The 19567-nt window shown below is 40.7% G+C and overlaps 1 protein-coding gene across 4 annotated transcripts in view; it reads left to right on the forward strand.

Annotated features, from left to right (window-relative positions):
- pde4ba (phosphodiesterase 4B, cAMP-specific a) overlaps positions 1 to 19567 on the forward strand; it is a 220286-nt gene that overhangs the window by 128174 nt on the left and 72545 nt on the right. Inside the window, exon 1 of one of the 4 annotated variants that reach the window (XM_087830360.1) lies at positions 6796 to 7486. The exons of the other annotated variants lie outside the window; for them this stretch is intronic. Within the exon in view, the coding sequence (XP_087686486.1) occupies positions 7386 to 7486 (101 nt within the window). The 5' untranslated portion in view covers positions 6796 to 7385. Of the gene's footprint in view, positions 1 to 6795; positions 7487 to 19567 lie in introns of those variants that run through there. 4 annotated transcript variants of the gene reach the window in all.

A 19567-nucleotide genomic window follows, 5' to 3' on the forward strand; every position in this document is an offset into this window, starting at 1 on the left:
TTAACCAGACGCAGTTGTTATCAAACAGACTAATCTGTGCTGTTTTATCACTTAATGCACTTGATTGGCAGATGTTGACCTTTGAACTCAAGAAGCGACCAATTAAAGGACGACTGTTCAAAGCAGCGCACGTGCGATCCTACAGTGTGTTAAGCTTATAACCTCATTAACAATTTACAGTACTGATAGTTTATCTTAGTTCATCACAGTTTCAAGGTTTTCCACAGGTCTGAAAAAGACATTCTTACAGGTGTTTTATTTATATAGCATCAAATCACAGCAGCAGCAGCTCGAGGCCCTGCAATAATACAGAGAAAACCTCAACGATCAGAGGACTCCCTGTGAGGAAGCACTTTGGCAACAGTGGAAAGGAAAAACTCTCTTTTAACAGGAAGAAACCTCCCGAAGGACCAGGCTCGGGGAGGGGCGGGGCCATCTGCTGCAAACGGTTGGTGGCGAGAGAGGAAGGCAGGACAAATGCACGCCGTGGAAGAGAGCCATGAATAATACTGATTAAATACAAAGTAGGGCTGCCACAAACGATTATTTTGATAGTCGACTAGTCACCGATTATTTTAGCGATTAGTCGACTAATCAGATCATCATCCATTGGACGTAAAACATACAGCTTATTGCACCAGCAGCATCTGCTCTTATATAACTATCATTAGCTTACAGCTGTAAGTGTTTAAGGTATGTGCTAACTAAAAATAAAGACAAGATGATAGTTTATTAAATTTTAATGAAATTTGCAGATTGTTTCAGTGAAGTTTAATAAACTCCTTGCTATCTAAAATATAACAGGACACCAGAGTAAATTCTCGAGCATCTCACACTTCTGATGATCAGCTGTCTGCTTGATGTTTATTCAGCTGTGTAAAAACTATAACTTTAATCTCAGACAAACCGATTTACTCAGGAACAAATAAAATACTGAAAAAAGCCAAACAATAACATTTTAAGTTATCTAAGTGACTTATATATCATGTTTAATCTGAGTAGTGAAAGACGGCGGTGGGTTTGAAAACGATTAGCCGGGAGTCCGGTGTTCTCACAGCTCTAGTGAGCCTAGCCCCCGGCTAGCTATCGAGCTAGTGGGTAACAGACGTCTCCGAAAACGTCGGAGCACTTTTGAAAATATGTGGTGTCTTGATAAACTGAGCAGATATTTGAGGTTTACACAGCTACATTCTCGCCTGAAAATATGTTAAACGTTTATTTTGTGACCCAGAAAGAATAATAAGAGTAATATTAAAACTAACTAGCTGCCGCCATTGTTGACAACTGAGCTGGGCTGCGCTATGAATTCTGGGACACAGCTACTTCTTCTTCGGGGTTTAACGGCAGCTGGCATCCTTGTACATGCAGTGCTGCCATCTTCTGTTTCAGTCCGTTATTACACTCTTAAATCCTACTACTTATTCCTGCGTCTTTTGGGATCTTACAAAGCTTCAAACGACGCGTCGACTATTAAATCAGTCGTCGACGATTTTAATAGTCGACTAATCGTGACTAGTCGACTAATCGTGGCAGCCCTAATACATAGTATTAATTTTATGTATTTTACGTAAGTAAGATAAAATAAGGGAATAAATGACTTTTATCCTACTGGGGTTTTTCTCTGTTTTAGAGTCTTGAATAAATACTTTAAGACTCGATGCTGCTTGAAAAAAAGTGACTCTGTTTTAATCCCTCAGTGAAATGGGTCAAATTTGGAATAAACACCAAGTGTGAATGTTTCTTAATGACCACCGTCCAAGAAATGAAACTCTCCCCGAGCTTGTTACCCATGTTTGCAGACAGAGGAGAGAGCCAGACCTCCACATCCTGTGGCTCGCTCGTGCTACGACGAGTCCGACGTGGGTTATGATCACAGGGAATTCACATGACAGAAACCGGAGTGCACTTTCCCCCACTTTTACTGAAACAGTGTACTCATTGAAGACGGTCGTAATATTGTCAGCGCACAAGAAGTCTATTCGGTGCAGAAACCTTGCGAGATAACATTTTATTCATTGCCCTGCAGATCAAATTTTTCTACCCTGGAAATGACTCCTGCTCTTTTCTTCGTCCGTCTTTGTCTTCGTCTCAGTCCTATTAAGTCCTGAGTTTCTTCATCTTTTCTCAGAGTTTATTTTTAAAGTGCTTTCAGGGATCGTGTCTGTTCTCTGATCCCGATTTAATACGATTGGGAGTGTTTGTATTAGCACGATAGCTTTCATGTCAAAGGTGATGCCTGTCAGATACGTCTGTGATTCTATTTGCAGCTTTTCTTTGTTGTTCCCAGAGATAAAAGACATTTTGTTAAAACTTTTTCTTTCTTTTTTTTCCCCTCATATCCAAAGTGATATGGATTCAAAACATAAGGTTTTGACAGGCTACTTTTTAAGCTGTCAAATGAGAGCCTGCTCAGTTTTAAATTCTGGCTCTCTGCATTTGATGGGAAAAATGTGTTTTTTTTTCATGGAACTTTTCCAAAATCCAAATGTGCACGATCTCTGCACCTTCATTAACAGATTTCTGTAAGGATTTGCACACGCGTATTGATTTCTTCCCTTTGACATTCAGAGCACACCGCATTCATAATTATGGCTGAAGGTTGCCTGTTAGTCACAGTATCGCCTGCTCAGAACCACAATAAGCGCTGTTTTTAAGTCAAAAAATTAATATTTTATGGAACCGTCTTCACACGCTCTCCATAGGGCATCTGGTAGCACATGCCAAACCATGTAAAAATATGTTGCATGGCTTATCTAGAGCCATAATGCAGATATCATACTGCCATCTCATGGATGTAAACGTGGCCACAGGAACCTGTTTCTGTGAAGCTAAATGGCGCCCTCTTGTGTTCACAGAAGGTTCCTGCATGATGTTAGTTCTAGAAAACGAAATCATGTATTTTAAAATGCAGTGAGAGTCACAGAACAGGTAAGGAAACATCTGGTATGCAGTTTATCAACAGGTTTTACAATAGTGCTTCCTGATGCACTATAATTAGACCTGTGGTGAAGAATTAGTGGTATGTGTTGTGTTGCCAAGACTTTGGTATGATAATGAGACTGTGTTATGGCCTAATGGTTTTTTTTTCTGACTCATTTTAAAGGATTGACAAAGGAAACAAAGCAGAGCCGTAGCTTCTGAACACGATCCCTGTTTTTTTTGCCAAGACACTGAGCTGGTCACTTGTGTTTTCACTACAGGAAGCTTCCTAACCAGGTGTAAAGTAGGGGTGGGGGAAAAAAATCGATACTTTGTAGCATGGTGATATTTTGTTTGCTAATAATGTATCGATACAGGGACAGCAGAAATGGATACTTTGTTACAAAAAGGTTTTTGTGCTCTGACTTCAGAGCATGTTGATCCTGTTTCTGAGCAAGAATCCTGACATTCCTTCACTGTCCAAATGTGTTTAACTTTTTTTTGGCAGCAATAAACATGACAGTTTACTTATTTTAATTTAAGACATGTTTTATTTTAATTAAGTTTAAAACTTTTTTATTTAATGTAAAATTCTATTTTGTTTTAATTTACTTTCAAATTCTTCAGTTGCTGAAGGGGCTGCATAGTTTTCATAAACTGCATAGTTCAGAATAGCTATAATTGTACCAGATGGTTGATTCAGTTAAGTTGGACTAGACTGTAATACAAACCGTTCAGTTTGTCAACAATAAAACTGAAATGAGAGAAAGACTGAGTGTGAGACTTTGATATTAGAGAAAATGAATATTGATAAAGTTTACCTTTATGTACAGAATCTGAATATCACAAAATATTTTAAAAAATTGCAATAATATCCTATCGTGGGATGTATGGTGATTCCCACCTCTAGTGTAAAGTGAGACATGCTGACTTGCTGGTGTTTATATGTTCAGTGTCTTCCACCAAAGCCCTGGATGTAGAAGTAAGCAGCAAACCTGCTCAGAGGTGCTCAGAAGCTGCATTCATGCACTTATGAATGATTTATTTATTTAAATTTTTTAAATTCGATTTCAGGTTCAGTTATAGTTGAGTTGAACAGCTGACGTCATAAGCTGAAGGCAGGGGAGTCTCTAATTTTAGAAGGATTTGACCGTGTGATGTCACTGAATTATGTAAGACCACATGAATAGGGTGAGTTTCTCTCTGAATGAGCAATATTCAGGTCTTTCAGTGAGCACCAATAGACACTTATATCTCAGTTTTCTTATATGAATAAAAAAATAAAAAAAACATACACGATCCACTTCCAGCGGCTTGTTTTCATGTCCGGCTGCTAACGTTGACTCTGTGTGTTTTTCTCCCATAGTTACCTCCAGAGGAATGCTGTTGCTTTTGTTGTGCAGGATACACGCAGCCCGCCGGCTGTGCACATGTCCCGCTTCTTCCGTCTTTGTGTTTATTGAGAAGCGCCGGGGCGAGCTGCAGTGTGGGAACGTAGCGTAGCACCAATTCAGTTTTGGTCTCTGTGATCCTGCTCCTCCCCTCGTGTGTTTTTCTAAGTGCCTCGATTATGTGTCATGGCCGTGAATCATATTCAGCAAAATGACAAACGAGCTTACGTGTCCCGTCATGACAGGGCTTATTAGAAACTCCTCCAGCTGTCATTCAGCGAGATTTTCCTGAGTTTCATAAGAAGAACCGAAACTCATAGTGTGTGTGTGTGTGTGTGTTGGTGTGTTGGGGGTTTTTCGTGAAACCATAACAAGAGACATATGTTTAAAAAGTAGCATTTGTTAGTTTTTTCCTTGTAATTTAAATTTTATTTAACCAGGAAGTCTCTTGACATTAAGTTTCTTTTTCACTCACCAAGAAGTCGCACGATTATAAAGTTACAAAAAAGGGAAACATCAACCTGAATGAACGTCGAAATAAAAAAAGAGCAGGTCAGCCTTTGGGTAGCAGGACATATCCATGCAGTTTTAGCCTATATGAGAGCTTTTAACTCTCCCGGGTGACAAATCCATCCAGCTTTAATGCGCTCTGACCAATAGAAAGACGTTTTACCAATTTTAGAAAAAAGTCGTGGGGAAGCCATCGAGAGGAGTGCAAATCCTATAGGGGTGGGGGAAAAATTGATACTTTGTAGTATGGTGATATTTTGTTTGCTAATAATGTATGGATACAGGGACAGCAGAAATTGATATTTTGTTACAAAAAAGGTTTTTGTGCTCTGACTTCAGAGCATGTTGATCCTTTTTCTGAGCAAGAATCCTGACATTCCTTCACTGTCCAAATGTGTTTCACTTGTTTTATGGCAGCAATAAACATGACAGTTTACTTATTTTAATTTAAGACATGTTTTATTTGAATTAAGTTTAAAACTTTTTTATTTAATGTAAAATTATATTTTGTTTTAATTTACTTTCAAATCCTTCAGTTGCTGAAGGAGCTGCATAGTTTTCATAAACTGCATAGTTCAGAATAGCTATAATTGTACCAGATGGTTGATTCAGTTAAGTTGGACTAGACTGTAATACAAACCGTTCAGTTTGTCAACAATAAAACTGAAATGAGAGAAAGACTGAGTGTGAGACTTTGATATTAGAGAAAATGAATATTGATAAAGTTTCAGAATCTGAATATCGCAAAATATTTTTTAAAAATTGCAATAATATCGTATCGTGCGTTAAGTATTGTGATAACATTGTATCAAGGGATGTATGGTGATTCCCACCTATAAAATCCTAGCAGTTCTTTGTAAGCGTTAAGATTGGACGCAGAGAAGAAGAGTCTGGCTTTGTAAAATACACCAGTGCTCCTTAGACTTAACAAAGGCCAAGACACCAGATTATCGACATGTACGCCACAAAACATGTGATGTGAAATGTAAACCTGTGTTACAGAGTCTACATGAACAAATGAGCTTTTTCTGCAGTTTCAAATGAAGCTCGTGGCTAAAATCTAAGACTGATACCTGATACTCCCCAAAATGAAGCTAAGTCTTCACGTTTATTCCCTTTCTACAAAACACACACAAAACCAGTACTCACCGTTCTTTCTGATGACTTTGCACATTTTGTACGTGCTGCTATCCATCGCAAGCCTGTCATCAGTTGTCATGAAATGAGGGCTCAGCGATCAGTATAGCGCACAGTGTCAACGGGGACTGCGGCCCCCTGCAATGATGCCAGATGCCCCCTCTTTCTCACACAGAGATGCGCTGACAGTTAAGGTGGACCAGGTTTCAAATAGTGACTCGAAGCTGAAAAGAGCTTAAATATGTTGCTTAAAGGTCTTTATAATGTAATTTTAAAAGCATAGCTTTACCTCACTCTATGACGCCATCGCTGACTCGTCCTCAAAGATGTTCTCCAGTCTTTATGTTCTGCTCGTAAATGCCGAAGAGACGTCGTTAAAGGGAAGTGTAATAATCTTTTATTGCGCTGTGCGTTCAAAACTGTGCAGCCAGTTTACAAGATACCATAAAAATGAAAGAATGCTGAACCAATAAAATCTTTGAGCCTAAAACTTTTACCCAAATACACAAACTTATTTTATATATTTTAAAATAAGTGAAACTAAAGCTCGAACCTTTGTGTACAGACGGTTATTTCAGAGGCTTTTCAAGAAAAACAGTTTGTTTGTATGTAGTTATCTTTGAGTAGCTGGGTGTGTGAGCTCTCGTGCTTCTGGATGTTTTCTGTAGATACAAAAAGCTGGCAAAGGTTGTGAATAATTACTCCACTCCAGTTATTCCAGTCCGCAACTTTGATGCTCCTCCTTACTCTGCTGGGCTGCACCGAAGGGAACAGAGCTCCATACACACACATGTTAAACACACAGTCGCTCAGATTCACACACACACACACACAGCATGGGGAGGAAGTATAGTCTGTGACGAGGAGAGTCCGGCAGAGAGGGGGCAGTGACAGAGTCAGACAGTGATCGGGGGCTGAAAGAGTTCAGTGATGTGACGTGCAGGCTGCTGCTTACACTGTTGTGACATGAGATCAAGTGTGGCGAGAGGGTGACTGGAGACGTGCTTGCTGCTTGTCTCGTACCTCGGAGAGAGTGGCTGATGGATAACGTGCTGAGTAACTTTTGTTTTAACAGAAGCTTTATAGGAAACAGTCGTTTCGATGCACTGTCATGTATCTGTGTACAGGTTGGCTGGTTGTGTGTTGAAATGTGGTGAACGCGTGAGGATGTCAGTTGTCAGTCTTTTGTAGTCGCATGCTTTTGTGACAAGGTGTGTGTGAGATTTGTTGTTGAACGCTGAGTGTCTGAGAGGTGTGTGTGCACGCCGCTTAGGTTTTAATAATGCTACAGTGTATGAGACATTTGTGCGCTTTGAGTGTGTGCGTGCTGAGTTTTTGAGGCTTCTAACAGCAGGTTGTGCTCGTAGCTACATATGTGATAGTATGAGTCAGATAGCGTGTGCATGAGTTCATGTGTGTGTCGGGGAAATGTACCGGCGTTCACCCTGTGCCAGAGGAAGGGTTCATTTTGACTTCAGTGAGGAAGTCATCAGGAAGCTCCACGCTACAAACCACGGCCACACTCACAGGTTAGACGCTACACATACGGCCATGCGCAATTCATGTTGTCATGCTGTGTTTTCACTCTGTCCAACCGTCAAACTAACTTTCCGATTTCCTGTAACAAAGTCTCCTCTTGGGTGTTCACTCCTAATCTCTGAATGCCTCCCTTTGCTGTGTGTTTATCACTTTGCAGCACAAGCAGGCTCGCTCGCATTTTCTCATTCATTAGCCCCTCCCATGTGAGCGCTCGTGTGTTTCTTATCGTTACATTAATACTTGGCTTCAAAAGCGACTGCACTGTCACATGTTTGGGTGGAGAAAAAAAAAAGAAATTCAAACTGGCTGCGTGCTGTGTTTAAAGATAGTCGAGTATTTTGCCATGCAAATCAGTCTGGAAGTGCTGCGATGAATTTGTTTATTATCCAGACTTCTTTCTGGGCTTTTTTTAAGCCACGGTGTAAATATAGTCCAGTTTTGACTATCGGGCATAATAATAAGCAGCTGAGCCCGGGAACGTAACCAAAGAATGAAAAATAAATAAATAAATATTGTGACATTGAAGGGTCTGTGATCCTCGTAGCCTAGAGCAACGGTGGTAAATTTGACTTTGTCTGCCCGTATCAGCGTTTGGTTCCAGCCCTTATCAACAGACCTGTCTATATCACCAGTCATTCATGGCAAGTGATAAATATGTTACTTTAGAACAGAAAGTGTTAAAGGAAGGTGATTTTGTATCAATTTACTTTCTTGCAGCATATTTGTTACAAAGTTTTCATTTGATTCAAAATGTAACAAATATTTGAATATAGTACTTATATTTGTTTTGTAGAACATGTCTATAAGCTTAAATTGGGCGTAATGAAGGATGGCTACATTAGTATTTGCTCTATAAATGTAATCATTTATTACAATGTTATTACTATGTTAGGAATTTGCTTTGATGAACAGTAAAAGCTTAAAGCATGTTGTGTATCCATCAGTCATGTAGGCTGTTTCAGGGAGAAACTACACCAGTGTGAAAACTAGGCTGGGTCTCGCCCCAAGAGGGCTGTCGGTATTTTGGCTTAGCAGGAGACTGATCAGGCTGCCGGTGGGACGTTTTCAGTGTTTAGAGAGCGCGCAGATAAAAGAGAAACAACTAAATCCAACCAAATTAGCCTAGATGGCCTTAACGAATTAAATAAAATATCCCGAATTACACTCGAGAAGTAATTTTCTCTTGTATGCATAAAAAGAATCACAATCTGTTTATTTCTGTAGACGTTTAAGCAAAAATAGAAGGGGAAATGGGAAATGTAGTGTGTAATTGTGGATGTCTGGAGACGTCGGGCATCAACCTCTCGTTGGTTGGGTGGGTTCCACCTCTGTGACTGAGGGTTTCCTGTGGAAAGTACTGGACTACAGTGAAGAAAGGAGAAGTACACAAATGGTGCACTGTACTGAATCATTAGACAGGTAGACATGTGAGCACTGGGGAGTAATTGCCTTATGACTGCTTCCTCACGTCGCTCTGTGTGTTGTGAGTGTTTGTGCTTTTGTTAGTAGATCTTTGGATTACGTAGTTACACGCATGCAGCTGCCCTGTGGTGGTGGCTGAGTTAACCTATATACTGTATGTCCCAGGGACTGTGTGTAGCATAACCAGCTGGAGCAGAAGATTAACCAAATATTTGGCCGGTGACCTGGATTCCTATGGCATAATAACAAAGAGCAAAGCTCCTTTTATCTATAACAGAATGTTTTCTTAGGTGCTGGATCCCTTTTTTAAAATTCTTTTTATTATTTTAAGCCTATACCGATACAGGCTGAAAATACATCAGACCATGGGAGTTTCAGTTTCAAGCTTTGACTGTTGTGGAACATGCTGTTTATGCAGTCACAATAAGATCTGACTTTTGAAACCACATTTAAGTTCTCAACGACAAAGCCTCATTTGTGTGACGGTGACCAGAGTCAAAGATGTGTGATTGAACCATTTACCCTCATCTTATATTTGTTGCGTGTTAAACAGCTGTAGGCATTTGAAGCCAGATTCCTTTTTTATTTCGTTGACCCATTTTTCTCTGCAGCAAAGGATTTTGAATTACAGTGTTTTGTGCTGCTTGTCCATGGGTGGAGTGCAGCTCTGTGTTGTAGAGTTTGTGGTTTCCCAGAGTTTTATTTGCAGCGCACTTCACGACTCCCAAGTCTGCCGTGGTTAAGAACTTTGATTTCTGAGTGACTTGTAAAAGCTAAAATTTAGCCGCTGCTGCAATAAAGTTTGTGTGATGATGATGATGATGGTGACTAATGTCAGTTGAAGTAATCAAAGGGCTGATGACTAGGGATGGGTATCGTTTAGGTTTTATCCGATACCGGTGCCAAACCGGTACTTTTGAAACGGTGCCGGTGCTTAAAGAATGGAGAACACAAAATTGGTCCAATGTTAGCCTTTTCTGCAGCTATAGGGCATATATGGCATCACTCTTGGCTGGAAGCAGTGCTTAATCAATGGAAAAAACACAAACTTTGTCCAAAAACCTCTCATGTTTAACTGTTTTCCACTTTTTCTTTGGTCATTTTAGCCTTTTTGGCCAGGGTGAAGGGAGTATCTGCCATCAAACAAGAAGACAGCCGCATGTAGCTATGATGGTGTTTGCTAGTTCACCTTACATGCATTAATGTAATAACGTGGTTAGCCTACTCAACGTAAATTACACACGAACAACATTAAGCTACTCACGCAGAGAAGAACGGCTGCTGCTGCATCATCATCCTCATCATTTCTGCTACACTGGCAGGGCTAGGGGCCAGGACTCGCCTCTTCGGGTTTTTGGGGGATGTTGCTAACTCCGGTCCGATAACAGGCACCACACCCGCAGTAGATGTGCTCGGTGTGAGGTCTCGCAGCAAGCTATCAAATACGGCGCATTTCTCGGCTTTTAAAAAAAACGCTATGCGGTACCCATCCCTACTGATGACAATAAGAGCTGATGGCTGAGCAGATTAAGACAATGGTGTTGAGGTGTTTGCTTTGGTACGTGCCATTATTCTGATCTGTAGTTAAAGAAATTTACTCTAACTGGCTACTTAATTTGTTACAACTAGTACAGGGTTGGATCGTCTTTGTCTTAATTCTTGCCGACATAGATTCAAGACTATATCAAGTGGTTTCTAGAGATTTGTCAGCTGCACATCCCAAAGGTCCTCTATGGGATTGAGATCTGGTGACTGATGAGGCCATCTGAGCGCAGGAAACTCACTGTCATGTTCAACAAACCATTTTGAGGTGACATGGTGCTTTACAACATCTAGAAGTAGTCATTAGAAAATGGGGTTCAATTCAATTCAATTCAATTTTATTTATATAGCGCCAAATCACAACAAAAGTCGCCTCAAGGTGCTTCATAGATACAGAGAAAAACCCAACAATCATATGACCCCCTATGAACAAGCACTTTGGCGACAGTGGGAAGGAAAAACTCCCTTTTAACAGGATGAAACCTCCGGCAGAACCAGGCTCAGGGAGGGGCGGAGCCATCTGCTGCGACCGGTTGGGGTGAGAGAAGGAAGACAGGATAAAGACATGCTGTGGAAGAGAGACAGAGGTTAATAACAGATATGATTCAATACAGAGAGGTCTGTTAACACATAGTGAGTGAGAAAGGTGACTGGAAAGGAAAAACTCAATGCATCATGGGAATCCCCGGCAGCCTACGTCTATTGCAGCATAACTAAGGGAGGATTCAGGGTCACCTGGTCCAGCCCTAACTATATGCTTTAGCAAAAAGGAAAGTTTTAAGCCTAATCTTAAAAGTAGAGATAGTGTCTGTCTCCTGAATCCAAACTGGAAGCTGGTTCCACAGAAGAGGGGCCTGAAAACTGAAGGCTCTGCCTCCCATTCTACTTTTAAATACTCTAGGAACAACAAGTAGGCCTGCAGAGTGGGAGCGAAGTGCTCTAATAGGGTGATATGGTACTACAAGGTCATTAAGATAAGATGGGGCCTGATTATTTAAGACCTTGTATGTGAGGAGCAGGATTTTGAATTCAATTCTGGATTTAACAGGAAGCCAATGAAGGGAAGCCAAAACAGGAGAAATATGCTCTCTCTTTCTAGTCCCTGTCAGGACTCTTGCTGCAGCATTTTGGATTAGCTGAAGGCTTTTCAGTGAGTTTTTTGGACATCCTGATAATAATGAATTGCAGTAGTCCAGCCTGGAAGTAATAAATGCATGAACTAGTTTTTCAGCGTCACTCTGAGACAGGATATTTCTAATTTTAGAGAAGTAGTTGTACTGTAGGCCCAAAGTGTATGTGACGGCCACCAGCCTGAAGCTTTGATACAAGGCAGGATGGAGCTACGCTTTCACGTTATGTTGGCCAAATGTGAACCTACAGCATCCAGAAGTTGCCAGAAATCCAGACTCATCACACAGGGCAACGCTTTCCAATGTTCCGTTGTACAGTTTTGGTGAGTGCGTCCAAACTGTAGCCTCGGTTTCCTGTTCCTATTCAAAGTCATTTGAATAATTTGAAACACTTCTTGTTACATTACTTTCACGTTAATCTACATGGGCTGATATCTATCATCGCACCAGTTAACAAAATTCATTTTAATCCACGATCCGCCCACACGCTGGCATAAAACCCTGTCCTAATAATGACACAGCCGAGGTCTAAAATGCTGCAAGTCTGACTGCTCAGCGCTGTTTTTGTCACCTGCTAAAGATCAGGCTTTGTCTTCTTGACTGGCATCGGCACACAGTCAGCCTTGTTATCGTTCTCGGTTCACCTGCTTTGTGTTATCTTGTTGCCTTTGCATACAGTCAACGTTGTGTTAGCAGTAGAGCAGGGGTGGCCAAGTCCGGGCCTCGAGGGCCGGAGTCCTACAAGTTTTAGATGTGTCCTTGATCCAACACAGCTGATTTAAATGGCTAAATGACCTCCTCAACGTGTCTTGAAGTTCTCCAGAGGCCTGGTAATGAACTAATCATGTGATTCAGGTGTGTTAACCCAGGGTGATAACTAAAACCTGCAGGACACCGGCCCTCGAGGCCTGGAGTTGGACACCCCTGCAGTAGAGGATAGTTGTTTCTGGACTGGTTGCAGTTTGCACTTTACTATAAACCTCGTCCTTTGGTGCAAGAAAAATGAAACTACGAACATATCAGAAGGTTGGTGGTTTGAAATCCCTCCAGCATCCTTGGGGAACATAGTTAAGCGATTAATCCCTTGATGCATCCATCAGCATGTGAGTCTGTGTGAGATGGGTAAAAAGCACTTAAAGTGCATAGAATACAGCATTGATACGTGTTAAACAAAATGTGGTTTATAACAAGCCATCCTCAGTGCAATTTGAGAAAAATTGTAATGAGAAATTTAAATACCAGCTGAGGTCTAAACACTAATCAACAACGAGGAGTCTTTATTATATGACAGAAAGCATCTGCAAGTTATAACAAAACAAAAGGAATCGTGAAAAACAAGCAGAATAAGTCATCAATTGAAGCCAAGATATTAACAAGAAATGCAAAAGAAAAATAACAAATGCATTTACACAAAACTTTCAGCACAACGTGGATGTAGCGTGAAGTGTTTCGACTGCCCGGTAGGAGCAGAAAGACACTATATTAACCCTTTAAAACCGATCGGAGCGGGCACGCTCTGTTTTGCATAACTACTTTTAAATCCCGGTAGCTCTGCAACCACGTAAGATAGCGCAATAATTTTTTTTGCATATGAAACCGGAGGAGTTGTACTTACATCTTATGCCATCAGCTTGTCCTCGGTCACAGTTTCCTTCCACATATAGCTTTGCAAAAACTGCATAAAAACCACTTGCAGCAACAAAAACATAATATTCCAGAAACACACTTTGCCGATCCGATCAGCTGTTCGTAACACTTCCCACGTCCATCAGTGCGAACTTTCGCATGTCTGCCATGACCTGCCCAAAACCAGAAGTGACGTCATTTCCCGGAAATGTAGGGTTTTTTTACCATCAAGGCCTCATGAGTCTATACTGGTGTTTTTAAAAGTTATGTTTGACTTTATGACTTTCTGTGTCGTTTCTGGGATGCTTAGGACTCATATTGCACTGCTGGAAATAGTTTATTTTGATGCAGATGCTGCTTTTTTGCAAATTTGCATTATAATATTTATTTTTGTTTTTCCTGCAGTATATAAAAATTGGTGTATTTCAAAAATAAAACTATGAAGACACTCAAAATAAATTTCCTGTGGTGGGAAACTATTTTGTGCAACTTTTTTGTATTTACAGGTTTGAGGGATAAGCCTCTTAAATTTCTCTAACTAGAAATATATGTTAAAAAAACAAAAACGATTTTCAATTTTTTTGTAGTTTATTGCACTTTTTTGCAATTTATGTAATTACTATGCACTTAATGCAGACATATTATTAAAATCTGGGCTATAATGGTTGTATTGATGTATATCAACTTGAAATGCTCCCAAAAATGGCTCCACAGCATGTAAAAATATAATATAAGCTCTGGCGGACTTGGTTCTATGGTAGGTCTTAAAGGGTTAATACCAGATCATTTACTATTATTTCTCTTTGTCCAGATTTTTAGTCTGTTATGTAAAAATATATTTCTCTTGTAGTTCAGACGTGTCTTTTCTTCAGTGGTTCTCTGCTCTAAATAACATCACACTTCAATTACACCACCTTTAGCTCCTGATTCTTTATCATCACTGCCGTCATCACACCTTTGGCCTGCCTCACTGACAGGAAGGCCAGCGTATATAGGTTGCAAAAGGACTTGGAACGAGAGCATCTGCTCCATGACTCCGTACCTAAATGAGCATGTATAATGACTTGGTGCAAATCACGATTACGTTACTGACCTCGTTTCTAATAATAAATCCTGTTTCTAGTTGGATTCTAGTATCTAGTTTCATTGTTGCTTTTCTACTTAGCCACGTGATACTCTTTAATTCTCATCGTGGTTTTATATAGATTTATTTTTCTTCCATAAAGTGGTTTCATAGCTGTAATTCTGGATGTGCTTGTTGTTTGTTTGGGTGCTTTGCAGGGAGTCTAGATTCTTGATGTAATAAGGAGGGCTTTGATAAAATTTGACCTAAGTTAATTAATATAAATACTTTTGCTAATGCTTGTTTTGGGTCAGTGGGAAAAAATGCAATGTGGGCTGGTGCCAGCACAGTTTTACACAGAAGTGATATTAAAAAGCTCTATTTCTAGCTCCTAAAATGTAACTGTGCATCAGGGCTACAGGACACCACATGGGAATTTCAAGCACTGTGACTCCCGTGTTCCCTCCAAGAAGTTTGCAATGCCAGTAAAGATTGCTGATAATGAATAAAACATGAATTCAGTTTTATTTCTACAGCGCCAAATCACAACAACATTCACCTCAAGGCGCTTTATATTGTAAGGTAGACCCTACAATAATACATACAGAGAAAAACCCAACAGTCATATGACCCCCTATGAGCAGCACTTTGGCGACAGTGGGAAGGAAAAACTCCCTTTTAACAGGAAGAAACCTTGGACAGAACCAGGCTCAGGGAGGGGCGGGGCCATCTGCTGCGATACCGGTCCAACTACATGAAAAATATAGACGTGTATAAGCCTTATCAATCTGTGGCTAGACAAATGTAGTCCAGTTTAGTGTCCTCCTTAAATAAACAGATGATTTAAACAAAAAAACTATAATTTTTATAATTCACATATTGGGGTAGAGTAGGTCTGTGCTATTGTGACACTGTTGACTCACTGTTGAAGACAGTTTGGAGCTAATATAAGTCAAACAAATAGAAGGACAATTGCAGTGTTTAGCATTTTAAATTGCTCTTTGAATGTTTTGCCAAATACTGACAGAGTATCATCTGACTGCTTCCTTTTGGTGGCTCAGGGGGTTGGGAAGCGCATCTGTAACCGGAAGGTCACCGGTTCGATCCCCGGGCTCTCTGTCCTGGTTGTTGTGTCCTTGGGCAAGACACTTCACCTACCGCCTACTGGTGTTGGCCAGAGGGGCCGATGGCGCGATATGGCAGCCTCGCTTCTGTCAGTCTGCCCCAGGGCAGCTGTGGCTACAACCGTAGCTGCCTCCACCAGTGTGTGAATGTGTATTATTATTATTATTATTCTTTTACTGAAAATGAGATGTGTATACCTGTACATCGTAGGTGAAGGTGGCATATCAATAAAAGTCTAAGGTGCTCGGAAAGAAAAGCATCTGGACTAATTTAGGTTTCTTGAAGACGTTTCATCCGAGAAGCTTCTTCAGTTCAAAGAGCAATTGGTGGATTGTTCCAGATTTAAGCCCTGTGGGAGTGTCCCCCCAAGAGGGTCATGGACCCCCTGTTGATCCTCTACCTAATCACACGAGCCAAGATGTGAAAACAGGTGTAGTTCACAATCAGCCAAGGTTTCAGGTGACTCCATTGTGAAACCTAGCCCTACCTTATCTTGTGATTTACTGAGGCGATAGGGGGTCCATGACCTCTTGGGGACACCCCCATAGGGCTTAAAATCTGGGACTCTCCACCAGAACTGAAGAAGCAGATGAAACGTCTTCAAGAAACCTAAAGAAGTCCAGATGGTTTTCTTTCCAAACTCCTTAGACTACCATGACCTGGATGACTGAGAACCTTCGCAGACATATCAACAAACTTTAGCTGAGTGTCGAGTTCGCTCTTTGGCGGTCATGAGATAATGACCTTGCATAGTTTGTTTTTATGATCTGGAGATTGTTAAAGGCGAACACTTTGTGCCTGAGGAATTTTATAAGCTTATGGGTTGGGAACTGTCTGCTTTAGCATGTCCTGGCTAGCTCGGGTAATTAACCTATTTTTAGGTTTATCTGCTGCAGATTCATGTAAGGAAATTTGTCTGAGATCGCTGGAACATGAAACTTAGCTGCTATTTTTACTTGCTCTGATGGGATCATTCAATCAGCCCATCAGTTCTTCTGGGGTATTGCAAAACTCTGGCATGTTACCCTGAGCCAGCTGGTTAGACAGAAAGGATTTTTTAGGATATGCTGCCTGGCCCACACTTCTCTCCCCTCCTGTAGTCACAAACGTTTGCAAGCCTTTTTTGGAGCTGACGACTGTTAACATTAGTAGTGCTGGTAATTTAAAAACATAATGAAAGCCTTTTTCAGTGACTTGAAAAATACGGTGTGAGAAACAAAAGGTGTTGCCATAGCATGACTGTTTTCACAGCCCAACAAACACATGGTCACCGGTTTCCCCTTACCATAACTCACAGGAAGGAAGTGATCACATTAACGTATAAGAATGCTTTTTTTCTTTCTGTCACACACTCTGGCTCTCTGTTATTTGCTACTTTTCTATTTATAACAGAAAATTTCACGTACAGATTAAAGTGAAAAAGAAATGAACTTTTAGTTTTGATCCAAACATTTACTGTAAATCCCAAAATCGATGCAAACTGGGCCTTTTTCGGAATCTTTTCTCCTGAGACTAACTGTGGTTTCTTTGTGGTTTTATTATAAATAATCTCTCTGTTCTGTCTTGAGATTGACACCCAAGTAACAAATAAGTGCTAAACAACAATGTGAAAATAGGGTGAGATCGATGAGGCATTATAATCCAAAACTTTATAGTCTGTTTCAGCTCTTTGTTCCATTCTAGCCTGCAGCATTAATGTTTTAGTTCAACCATATTCACCTTTACAGCAGCAGCAGCAGGGTGCTCATGACAAAAATGCTGCACTTCACCTGCCCACCACCATGGGCATGTTGGAACATGCATAGCTGTGACCGACAGTGTTGCTGAAAGTGTAAATGAGAAGCTGCTGTGATAGTGAGTGTGCTACAACAACTCAACAAGTGAAACGTCTCGTTACGTGCTTCTCACCTGGTAGAAAGTTTCTATCCGGCTGTTCAGCAGTTTCATTACTAGTTTTGATTATTAAATCATTGGTACAAATAGAGTACTACACTTGAAACTTTGACTTATATCAGAGTTACAGACCTGAAAAACTTTGCCGAATTAGCAATGCTTGGTTTGGGGAGAGCTACGAAGTACAGCTGTCTGTTCACAGCAAAGAAGTTGGAAGCTGGGTGCTTCAGCTTCCTCTTCCAGTCCAGAGACATTCATGTAGTTAACTGATGAGCCTAAACTGTCTGTAGGTGTGCATCTCTCTAGATCAGGCTTGGCCAACTCCAGGCCTCGAGGGCCGGTGTCCTGCAGGTTTAGATCTCACCCTGGGTCAACACACCTGAATCAAATGATTAGCTCATTACTGGGCCTCTGGAGAACTTCAGGACATGTTGAGGAGGTCATTTAGCCGTTTAAATCTGCTGTGATGTATCAAGGACACATTTAAACCTGCAGCACACCGGCCCTCGAGGCCCGGAGTTGGACACCACTGCTCTAGATGAACTTGGCTACAACCGAAGAACCGGGCGCTTGTCATGTTCCATAAATACGTGAATTGAGGTGAGCTCTAATTGCAAGCTGGACTGTTTTAGATCTTTGGATGTGGATTGGTTTCTGTCAGTCCCCATGTGCCTTACATTACCAGACAGGATACTGAGCAGTCCAGCTCTACCAGTAAATGCGAGTCAATCAAATAGTGAGTGTCTCTACTGTCACCCTGAAACAACACCATTGTTTCACAGCTGGGAAGTGGAGTCATTTCCTTGGAAAAAGACTTACAATTTTTGTCACAAATATTCCATTCGCCCTCACTATCTCCACTTTGTTTTGCTTCTGTTTACCACAGGGACTTGTTGTGACAACAGAATTTCAAATAAACCACTTAAAGCGTTGGAGGGGTTTAGCTTCTCATGCTAAATTTGGGCCAAACGCAACAAGCTGTATTTACTGTATGTCCCTGGTAATCATTGATGGGGTTTACATAAAGTGGACTTTGTTTGCTGCTCTAGTGAGACTTTATTTATATTTTGTTCAAATAAATTAATGGTTTGATTTCCCAGGATAGTCCTGAATCCAGTGGTAATGTTTTTTTATTTCTCTTTTTTGACTTAATGAAATGGCTAATTTGAGATATTATTCATATTGAGAGTTATGCATATTATTTGACTGAGTTGCGATGTGTTAGGATCAGCTCCAAGATAATCTGCTTTTGAATTTGAAGTTATTTCGGTGTTTGTCTTCACTCTGTTTGATTGGAAAATTGCAGTCATTATTGCGACCATGTTTTATTTGGACATTTTTTTGTGTCTGGCTGCAGGAAGATTAGCATCAGAGGCCACTCACTCAGTCTGCTCATCACACAGACAGATGCAGCTACATTATGGGAAAGGAATGTCGTCTTTATAGTAAATTACTTGGGGGTCAGAAGGGCCACTTCCTGATTGTGGTATAAAAGCAATACACCCTGAAACTTGAATGACTTACCAGTATCTTAAACATCACAATTACTGGGAAAACCTATTTCTAGGGAACTGCTATTAGTCTGTGCCACCACCACAGTTCCTGAAAGTTTACAGATAACATATCTAAGCACAGTTGTGCGTCATGGAACCTGGCGACACTTTGATTCATTTAGTTTCTGTTCACACATTGTCAGATTCAAAGACATGCTACTTTGCCTCTTTACCTTGAAAGATCATTATTAAAATGACAGGACTGTGGCTGTCCTTGCTCTCATCATGCCTAACCCACAGGCCTGCCTGTGGTTGATAGAATGAGGACTTAAACGTGCTAATGTCGACCTTTCTCTATACATAAACTTCAAAGACAAACATGGGTGAATGATATGAGAGTGGATTCCCAGACCAGTTCACTAATCCACTAAATCACCAGGATGCCCCATTCAGTAGGAAATCGTCTTTGTTCCCAAGGTCTCCCTTTGTGTTGTTTTTGAGGATAAATGATTGGATATCCCTTCTTTGTCCTGTTAACAAGACCGGTGGAAAACACAGCCATAAGAAAAATGGGGTTATTTTTCTTCGCTCTGTAATTACTTGAGACAACGATCACAGAGAAGTTACAGACAGACCCCCAGAAAATAGTGGAAAATCTTGAACCATTCACCACAACATTGAGTTGATTGGTGGCTCTGTTGTGCTGGGCAAGGGCATTTTGTTGGCATGGGTCTACTTCCTCTAGATGAAAGATCACTGCAGTTCAGTTTGAGAAAT

This window comes from Neolamprologus brichardi, chromosome 17 (genome assembly GCF_056152115.1).
Source record: "Neolamprologus brichardi isolate AB-2024 chromosome 17, ASM5615211v1, whole genome shotgun sequence".
Lineage (NCBI taxonomy): Eukaryota > Metazoa > Chordata > Actinopteri > Cichliformes > Cichlidae > Neolamprologus > Neolamprologus brichardi.